This window comes from Myiozetetes cayanensis, unplaced genomic scaffold, assembly GCF_022539395.1.
Source record: "Myiozetetes cayanensis isolate MyiCay16 unplaced genomic scaffold, myiCay2020 scf5-8, whole genome shotgun sequence".
NCBI classification, from domain to species: Eukaryota; Metazoa; Chordata; class Aves; order Passeriformes; family Tyrannidae; genus Myiozetetes; species Myiozetetes cayanensis.
In genome coordinates this window covers 59,472,256-59,482,411 of record NW_026087742.1, presented here as the reverse complement: position 1 = coordinate 59,482,411, position 10,156 = coordinate 59,472,256, and the positions used below count along the sequence as shown (strand labels likewise).

Below are 10,156 nucleotides of genomic sequence, written 5' to 3'. Positions count from 1 at the left end.
GACTGGCTGATCTCCGGAGGTCCCTGCCAGCCCTGACCCCCTCTGACTTGGGAAGGATGAAACCCTCCTTCCCATTTTGCAAGCTGAATATGAGTCAGCAGTGTCCTGGCAGCCAGGAGGGCCAACCATGTCCTGGGGTGCATCAGGCAAAGCATTGCCAGCTGGTCAACGGAGAGGATTGTCCCGCTCTGCTCTGCACTGGGGCAGCCTCACCTTGAATATTGTGTGCAGTTTGGGGCACTGCAATGTAAGAAAGATATTAAGCTGTTAGAGAACTGCCCAAAGGAGGGTAATGAAGATGGTGAAGGGTCTTGAGGGGAAGCCATGTGAGGAGCAGCTGAGAGCACTTGGTCTGTTCAGCCTGGAGGAGACTGAGGGGAGACCTCACTGCAGTTACAACTACAAGAGCAGAGGCAGACACCGATCTCTTTTCTGTGGTGACCAGTGATAGGAACTGAAGGAATGGCCTGAAGTTGACTAAAGGGGAGGTTTAGGTTGGGTATTAGAAGAAGGGTTCTTCACCCAGAGGGTAGTTGGACACTGGAAGAGACTCCACAGGGAAGTGGTCACAGCATCGAGCCTGCGAGCTCAAGAAGCGTTTGGATGATATCTCAGGCACATGGTGGGATTCTTGAGGATGGCCCTGTGCAGGGCTAAGGGTTGGACTCCGATGATCCTGATAGGTCCCTTCCCACGTAGCATATCCTTTAATTCTATGATTTTTTGCGATGAGGTCTCACAGAGCTCCCTGCCCTCCTTGGTGCCCCTTTTCTGGAAGGGTCCTCCCCTGCTCCGGCACCGCAAGGCGCGGCGAAGGATTCGGAGCTGAGCTGGGCGGCGCCGAGGCAGAGGCGGGGGATGCCACCCCAGCCAGCGCTGCGGAGCGGGGGCGCAGCGGCGGAGCGGGCGCGGTGGGAGGCGGTGGGAGCCGCCGGGTTCCCCCGGGTTCCCCCGGGTTCCCCCGGGCCGGCGCTGCGGGACCGCCCGGCCCGTGTCCCCCTCACGGGGCGCTCCCGGCAGCGGCCGCGCGGGGGCGCCGCCCGCGGCGGGGCGGGGCCGCGCGCAGTGCGCGTGCGCGGTGACGCGCGGGGCCGTGCCCGCTATATGAGCCCCGGCAGGCGCTGACTCGGCCCTTTCCGCCCCGCTCCCGCCCCGCGCCCGGGTAGCTGCGCTGAGACCCTGCGCCCCCGCCGCCCTCCCGCCGCCGCCATGATCATCTACCGGGACTGCATCAGCCGTAAGGCCGCGGGGGACGTGGTGGGGCCGCGGCGCGGCCGGGAGCGGCGGCCGGGCGGGTGCGCGGGGTGTGTGGGGGAGAGCGGGTTGGCCCGGGCGCCGGGCCTGTCGGTGCCGGCGCGCATGTGCGGTTTGGGGCGGGCGGGGGCGCGGGGCCTGGAGCGGGGCGGGCGGGCCTGACCCTGCGTGTGCGTGTGTTCCGCAGAGGACGAGATGTTCTCCGACATCTACAAGATCCGGGAGGTGGCGGACGGCCTGTGCCTGGAAGTGGAGGGGAAGGTGAGTGCCCGTCCGCCCCGAGGGAGGGAAGGAGGAAGGGAGGGAGCGGGGCAGGGATGCTGCGGTGACTCAGGGCCGGTGGGGAGCGGGGGCGGCGTCCCTGCGAGGGGCCCGAGGGAGGAGGGAGGGGGGTCCCACCACGGCCCGGTGCCTGTGCCGTGGCAGGGCCGACTGCTAGCCCGGGTGGTGCCTGAGAGAGCCCAGGTCAGCCGTGCTAGATCGTAACAGAGTCTGGGTCAGGCACCAGGAAAGGCACCCGGCGTGGCAGTCACAGAATCGTAGAATGGTTTGGGTTGGAAAGGACCATAAAGACCATCTAGCTCCATCCACCTGCCATGGGCAGGGACACCTTTCACTAGACCAGGTTGCTGAAAGCCCTATTCAACCTGGCCTTGAACACTTCTGGGGATGGGGCATTCACAGCTTCTGTGGGCAACCTGTGTCAGTGCCTCACCACCCTCACAGTAAAGAATTTCTTACTAGTGTCTAATCTAAACCTGTCTTTCAATTCGACCCCCTTCTCCTGTCACTGGGAAATTAGTGCTCAGGCTGCAGTCAGGTTGCTTGCACTGATCTGTGGCTCTGGAGGCAGGTCCTGCTCTCAGGTCATAGGTGTGTAAGAGTGGTAGCACTGAGGTTTTTTGCAGAGCCGTTAAGTTTTTTGATGTCTCTAAATCCAGATGGTCACCAGGACAGAGGGTCAAATTGATGACTCTCTAATTGGTGGCAATGCCTCTGCTGAAGGTCCAGAGGGAGATGGAACAGAAGCCACGGTCATAACTGGTGTTGATATAGTAATTAACCACCACCTTCAGGAGACCAGCTTCACAAAAGAATCCTACAAGAAGTACATCAAGGATTACATGAAAGCGTAAGTGTTGGTAGGCTTTTCCTTTGAATGGGATTGCAGAGTGGTTGAGATTCTAAAACCAGTGTTGGACTTATTCCTAGTAGGTGTTAGTTCTGATACAGGTGCGAAACTGGCTGTGAACTTCAGTAATGTCTGAATACTTGGCAGAACTGGAGCTCCAAAGATTGATGCTGGAATATCTATGTTTATCTTGGCTGAGGTAGAGGTCCTGATCACATGCTTTAGACCTAGTAATCTTGCTGTTTTCTTCTGTATTTCTTTATGCCAAACCTTCCTGTGGATGGGAGTGAGGTGGTAAAGAAAAGCTTTCTGAAGCTTTTCTAAGCTGGCAAATACCTAAAAAAACCGTGCGTGAATGGGATGTTTTGCTAATTCAGGATGTACTTTCTGTTGATCTCTGTTCAGTGGATTGCTACTAAAGGTGAAAACGCTTTGTGACACTGACAGAAAGTACTCTTGGTGCTGTGGAAATGAGTTGCTGATTCTTTTCTACAACTAGCCTAGAAATAAAATGATATGAGTAGCAAGCACTGTTTTGCTATTTCACTAGCAAAATTAAACTAAAATTTGGGGGCTTTGAAAGGGGGTGGGGGAAAAGCAAAATTAAAGTTTGACAGTTCATAACTGTTTCTGCTATGATGTGATGTCACACAGTGAAGTTAAAATTAGAATATGTTTTCAGAGTTTTGATTATCTTTTTTTCCCCCCTCCAGAATCAAAGCCAGACTTGAGGAACACAAGCCAGAGAGAGTAAAGCCTTTCATGACTGGGGCTGCAGAACAAATAAAACACATCCTTGCCAACTTCAAAAACTACCAGGTAACTTGTGTCTCCTTACAGTAGTATTGCAGTGTCACAAGCTGGTTCACTTGCTGAACTGGCTTGTTGAGGATTTTGAGTGCTCCTCTTTTGAGGATGTGCAACTTGCTCTTCCCTGAGACTTAGGGAGGAAAAACAGCAAAAGGATGGTAGGTGTTTGGTGATCTCATTTCAGCTCGTAGTGCTTGTAGGTAGCTACGTTTGTTGTTATTGTGGTTTAGGGACTGTGGAGTTAAAAGACTTGAAATGTGGATCACTTTGGCCCTTGCTGTGTCTTACACTGTTTGTAGCAGTGTGGTAAAATTACAGAATCACTGAATGGTTTGGGTTGGAAAGGATCATCTAGTTCCAACCCCCCTGCTGTGGGCAGGGACACCTTTCCATAGACTAGGTTGCTCATAACTCCATGCAAGCTGCCTTTGAATGTTTCCAAGGATGGGGCATCGCCAGGTTCTCTGGACAACCTGGACCTGTGCCTCCCGCCCTTATAGTTAAGAATTTTTTTCTAATATATAATCTAAATCTGTCCTCTTTCAGCTTAAAGCCATTCCCCATTGTTATATTGCAGTGTGCCTTTGTAAAAAGTCCCTCTCCAGACTTTCTGTAGCCCCCTTTAGGTACTGGAAGGCTGCTCTAAGCTCTGCCTGGAATCTTCTCCAGTCTGAACAACCCCAACTCTGTTAGCCTGTCTTCATGGGACTGGTGCTCCAGCCCTCTGATCATCTTTGTGGCCATCCTGGACTTGCTCCAACAAGTCCCCATCCTTCTTACCTTAGGGTCCCAGCTCCAGAGCTGGATGCAGCACTCCAGGTGGGGTCTCACCAGTGCAGAGCAGAGGGGCAGAATCACCTCCCTCAACCTGCTGTCCATGCTCCTTTTGGTGCAGCCCAGGATACAGTTGGATTCCTGGGCTGTGAGTGCATGTTACTGGATCATGTTGAGTTTTCTGTCAACGGTACCCCAGGTCTTTCTTCTTGGGCTTCCTATCCATTCTCTGCCCAGCCTGTGTTTGTCCTTGGGATTGCCTTGACCCAGGTGTAGGACCTTGCGTTTGGCATTGTCGAACTTCATAAGGTTCCTTGGGCCCAGCCTCTCAAGCCTGTTGCCTTGGATGGCATCCTTTCCCTCCTGTGCTACTGAAATGGACAAGCCGTGGAGAGCAAAGTCCCCACAGCTGGTCAGGGAGGCTTTTAAACTGAACTTGGTGACTTTGTATTGTCACTGTATAAAAATGCATTTTCTCCTGGAAATGGCTGATTAAATGTCTCAGTAACACATTGCTCTGAAGTTCTTTGTAGGAGAGAACATGAATCCAGATGGTATGGTGGCTCTCCTGGACTTCCGTGAGGATGGTGTAACCCCATATATGATTTTCTTTAAGGACGGCTTAGAAATCGAGAAATGTGTAAGTACTGACCTGAACTGGATGAATGTGCCTAACTATGTGATGAGCTCCTTCAGTGCAGTGCTTGTTTTCTCTTATGCCTGTGTAAGTTGAACAGTAGCTGCCAGTTTAAAAACTGAGAAGTCTGTGTAAGTACAGCCTATTTGGCGCTTCGTATTGTGCGCAGTGCCTGAAACTTCCCTTGAACGCTATTAACGTGTACTAAATGGGCATGTGGTGTCACAGCAATGATTCATGGTGACTTAATGGCTAAGAAATGCAGAAGGAATTGCCCTGGTGAGATGTGTGTAATTGGGAATGGTTTAAACTATTAGATCAAAAAGACAATGTGCTCTGAAATGAAGCACTTGTAGTTTGGATCCCTCTGGTGGGGTTTAATTGTGTACTACCTTGCGTGGTCACGTTCCATCTTTCACTTAATCTGATGCCCTTTTTTTTTTTTTATGCAAGAACTGTCAGTTTAAATATTGCCCTAAATTTTGGAACGCAGTAATACTTGACCGAGTATTCAACCTTATTCTCTCTGGAATCTCCAACTACCCGAGCTCAAGACAGCTCCTGTGGTCTGCTTTAACTACTCCATATTAGAATATGGTTGCAACAAAGCAGTATTTGGATCCCAGCACTCACGTTCTTTTGCTTATTTGGACAGCTGTGGAATTCACTGCAGTGTGGGATCATCCATTGCTTTGCCCAGTCACTGTGGACTTACAAAGTCTGTTAATAGCCAGCTAAATTTATCTGTAAAGCCTCTTAAAAACTTTCTGGTATGCAAATCATGTAAAGATGAGCCAGCTTCTAGTGTGGATCAGTAGGCAAACGAAGGAATGCGTTTATTGGCCAAAACAGACCTGGCACCTCCTGCAGCCTGATGGAAGGGTGATGCTTGTTCTGGGCCCTAGAACAGGCCAGACCTGGAAGGCACCTCCTGGGAGCAGAAGATTGTGTGCATCTTCTCTACAGGGGCACACCTTTTGGATGTGCCGTTTGGGTAACCTACGTCTGCTTCAAGATGGAGTAAAAGAATATTGACAGGGTATTCCAGTTTTAAGAGATTACATTGTATGCTTTGGTACACGTTTAGGATGTGCTCTTACATGAGAGGGAATCTGAACCTTGGTGTGTCAAGCAAAAAGGGTATGAATGAGTATTCTGTCCAGCTTGCTCAGCAGCTGATTGGTGCCAGGTGCTCTGTATGACTGTAAAAATTATCAGCATCCTCTGATAGACCATGGGCACTTTTCCTGTTGCTCTCTGGTTTGCACTAAGATGCGAAAACAATTTCCTTGTGCTTTCTGCCTGCCTGACTGTGGCAGCTCAGATTGAATTAGGGAAAACACAGATAAGTTGTAGGAATTTACTGTGACTGTCGTGACCCTTGAGCTAACACTTGTTACTCTCGTTTCAGTAACAAATCAAACAGTATGGTTTTGGATCACTTGTCTTCATAGCTGGCTGCTGTTTCTTCTTCATCGGCACAACACCAGGAATCGGCAATGTCTAACAACTGGACTGATGTCATCTTGAGCTTTATTCACTTATTTTGACCCTGATTTGGAGTGGAGGCATTGTTTTGAAAAACGAAAAAAAACATCTATCATGTAGGTTGTCTAAAATAAAACTCATTTAAACCCATTCTAGGTAATGTCTTTTGGTCTGATGTGTTTCTTAAGGTGACTTACAGGAGAGATTGCAGCAAGGATTTGGTACTGTCAGTAGCATAGCCTGGTGCTAGTGAGCTACAACTGGACTGTTTCCAGACAGATTTCACTGTTTGCCTGTGGCACTGGAGTGCAAGAGAAGGCTGAGGTCGATAAGGCAAAGTCCAAGAAATGTCATAATGGAGTGGACCACCTTCATCTTTCATGATTGCACAGACTTATCTCTGGAAAAGATAAGAAATAAATAATAAAAACCCAGAACGGAAATGTGCTATTCAAGCTGAGTGCTGGCTGAACTTCTTTGTCAGACAAGAATACTTGAGTTTGTCCTCAGTTCTCATATGGCTCCAAGATCAAGGTAGGAGATGACCAGAGGGAGCAGGAATCTTAACACCAGCACTCTCTGAGCCTAGGTACTGGGAACTTTGTGGGGAGAGGGGGAAATGACTAGGTTTTCCAACACAGCCTGGCTGTCGTACTGGCTCCTTTGTATTTGACAGCTATTGAAGGGATGATGTTAGCTAGAGCTCTGTTGAGTTGCAGGATTTGGGGTGGTTTCTGTATTTGAGCTCCTGGAGAAAGCTGTTGGAATGGCCTAGCCCTAGCCTTCCTCCAAACCAGGTGCACATCTGTGCTTGAGACCTGAGTATTTATAAAATGCTGTTCCTGCTGTGTTCCTCGTTAGGAAATGCATCTGTTTGACAGACCTGGAGCAAACACCGTTGCTTCTCTGGTTCTTTCTGAGATGCAACAGTAACAGGTTCCTTGCGCTTTCTACCTGTCCGACCCTGTGGCAGTTTGGATTGAATAAAGGAACACAAATGCCTTCACAGCCCCAGCTGTCGCTGCTGACTGTGTGTGCGTGCCTGACCAGGGATGTTGCCTTGGACTGCAAATGATTAACTTTTTTCCTACTGCAGCAATGGCAGAGGCATAGGAGGTTAAGGTGCCTGAAAGGGGAGGGCATGGCCCACTCACCAGCTGTGAGTTTTTGCATCTTCGCTATCATGTGTCAGTTTTTGGCCCCTGGTACTGCAGGGTGGAGGTGGAGGTACATTTCTGCAGGGGTGAGATAGATGTGGCAGCAGGCAGGGAGGAGTGAGAGACTGGAGGAGGGAGTGGAGTGTGCCCTAGTTATCTCTGAGGTTCCTGTCTGGTTAAATACACCCTATTTTAGGTCTGTGGGAACTTAATTTTTTTTTTTTTTAAACTTTCCCAAGAAAGGATCTTGGGCCAGCTGAGCTTCTGGATGAGGTACAATTATGGTGTAACCTGCCTTCACCCAATGGGGCTGAAAGGGCAGGGAAGAAGGTTCAAAGCCTAAATAAAATCACTTGGGAGACAACTCTTGCTTTCCTTGCAGAGGATTTGTTTAATGGGACCACGTGAGGCTGTTATCTTACCTTTCCTGTTGCATCCTCATTAAAAACTGGGAAGAATAAAGGAAAGGGAGAGGAAGCAGGTGCTTAGTTGAGCTAAAGTTAGTGTGGGAAGGGCAGTGCTGGTATGGCTGTGCAGCCCCTAATAGCCCTGGCTCCAATTTTCAGTGAATCATAAGTGTTTAAAACTGCGAGGAGCTGATATGTGGGAGTGGAAATGGCTCCTCCCCCTTCCTGGCTGGTTGTGCTGAGGTTGGGAGCCCCGGGCACCAGCCTGGAGCAAATTGCCACGTGGCACCTGTGTACAGATGAGGTGCTGCTTTAAAAAGCAGGTGCTTCAAACCATGATGAGCACAGCCTTGCTGTTTGGTTGAGTGGCAAATTGTGTGTCATCCTATCTTCTTCCAGGCTAATTGGGATATTAAATTGGTGTGTGCAAACATGCCTAACTAGAGGGTTCTGTGCTCCAAAGAGTCTCCTGTGCTTTCCTGCACAGCAGAGCCTCTGATGGGAAGTCTCCTTCCAGCCTGCTGTAAAGGAAGTGTCAGTTCAAAGGCTCTGGAGATGAGGGACTTGGTTATGTTTGTTTTCTTCAGTGAACTGCAAGAGGAGTGGTTTTGCTGCTTGTTGCACTTGCTGCACTTCTCAAAAAATGTATTGCTGTCTTTCAGTTTCTCAGGGAAAAGGGCAAGTCCTGCTGCTCTGCAGTGTCAAGTCTGTCAGTCACCAGGGAGGACAGGTTAAACCACAGTCAATACCACAGTGCTGTGGTAGCTGCCTGCTGTGGAGCCTGGGTGAGGGAGAGTTGGGAAGTCACTGCATCCTGGTAAGTGGGAGGTCCATGGCTGGTAAATGCACTTGTCAACAATCTGTGACGCAACTCTGAGTTGGAAAGGAAGTCAGCGTATTTCCTCATAACCCAGTTCCTCTTCTGGCCCACCTTCATTTCAAGCAGCTGTTCCCTGGGGCTGAAAAGCTGAGGTGATTTGGGAAGGCAAAGCTTTGCACTTCACACAATAACTCTGGAGTTATTTAATTGATATAAATCCCCAATGATAACAAATGGCCCTGGTGCTGCTTAAACACAAGCCTGAATTGAAGGACGGCTTTAAAACCTATGCCTGTCTTGTTTTAAAGCATGTGCTTATCAGGGTTGATCTTGCATTCCTGGAAAGATATTTTCAGTGGCTGGAAGGGCTGTGGAACTGGGAAGGATCCAAATAGCTTTTCCCCTGCGCCTCATGGAGCAGGTTAAGCAGCTGGGTTAGAAACCTTTCACTGCTGGCTCAGGTCTCCTGCACCCACTAGGAGCTGGATGCTGACAGGGGAACAAAGGCTGATTGCTTATGAAGAGGGGAAAAAACCCTGCCTTTTTAGTTTCACACTTTTGTGGTGCTTGATTAAGGGAATGATGTCTCGGGGCTGGAGGAAGCAGCTGCTGTGCTTGGCACATGTCCCATGGTCCCCTTGACCTTTTGCCTTCCCACCCCACTGTTCCCCCTCAATGCCTGCTTTTGTCTCACAGTTGTTCTACCCCGGCTGGGTCTTGCCCCATCTACAAATCCACTCTCTTTGCCCTCTGAAAGCAAAGAAAAACCCCATTCCCCATGAGCCAGTAATAGTGATGTTAATACTGGAATGCTGCTGCTGCAGCAGCTTGTTTCTCCTTGGCTGCCTGCTTTGAGGACAAAGGGTACAGCAGACCTGGGGATGTTCATGCAGTGGAGGGAATATCTGGTGTGTGGAAGAGGCACTTGTGGCCCCACTGCCCCCTCTTGAGTACCCAGCTGAGCCAGCCCCACTCCATCCCTTGGCTTTTCCCACTCAGCCTGGGCTAGGGGTGGATGCCAAAGCCCAAGTGGGTGATGGTCCTGGAGCCTTGTGCAGCCCTCAGTTTGGGGCAAGGAGGGAGAACCTGCAAAGGGAAAATTTCAAATGAAAGTATGTAGGAAACAGGTTTGGTTGGTTTAGGGGGCTTTTTCTGCAGAATTTTTTTAAAAACTGTTTTAGCTCATGGCCAGGAGGGAATTAACATAAGCTTAGAACATGGTTGTTGTCAGAGAAATAAAATTGGACTAATTTATTTAAAAATAGGTAAAAAATTAAAAAGCTGTAAATTGTGTTTTTTTCCCTTAGCAAGTTTCTGGCTGTTGCCAGCCTGGCAGTCTTTTCAGTGACAACCCTTTAGAGAGGATGCTTTTATTTATGAGCAATAGTATCTGCATCAAGATAGTTTTGCTTTCTCACATGCTGCTGCTGGCTTGGAGCAGGTAAGACACCTCCCTCTGCTCCTGTGAACCTCCATCTATGCTTCAGCTCTGTAGCTACTTCCCTGGCACGTAGCCAAGCAATTGTAAGCTGGGATGTTTAGCCCTGGACCAGCCAGACAGGAGATCTCTGTTGCTGCTAGCCCACGGTGGGAGAGCAGCAGTTAAACACTGTATTCATTTAGCTCAGAGAAAAATGTCCTGGTGAGAGGGGGAAAAAGCCCCTAGCCAAGCCTGAA

The 10,156-nt window shown here is 49.6% G+C and overlaps 1 protein-coding gene and 2 non-coding genes across 3 annotated transcripts; all 3 read left to right on the top strand.

Moving 5' to 3' along the window:
- Positions 1–1,064: 1,064 nt before the first annotated feature.
- On the top strand, positions 1,065–6,245 carry TPT1 (tumor protein, translationally-controlled 1). The gene is made up of 6 exons (XM_050334082.1): positions 1,065–1,237; positions 1,442–1,515; positions 2,196–2,386; positions 3,100–3,205; positions 4,494–4,610; positions 6,019–6,245. The coding sequence occupies exons 1-6, from the start codon at positions 1,210–1,212 to the stop codon at positions 6,019–6,021; spliced, it is 519 nt and encodes a 172-aa protein (XP_050190039.1). The 5' UTR covers positions 1,065–1,209; the 3' UTR covers positions 6,022–6,245.
- On the top strand, positions 5,823–5,952 carry LOC126649793 (small nucleolar RNA SNORA31). The gene has a single exon (XR_007631174.1). It is a non-coding gene; the product is annotated as a small nucleolar RNA SNORA31 (small nucleolar RNA).
- A 714-nt stretch (positions 6,246–6,959) lies between the features above and the next one.
- Positions 6,960–7,094, top strand: LOC126649794 (small nucleolar RNA SNORA31). The gene has a single exon (XR_007631175.1). It is a non-coding gene; the product is annotated as a small nucleolar RNA SNORA31 (small nucleolar RNA).
- Positions 7,095–10,156: the final 3,062 nt, after the last annotated feature.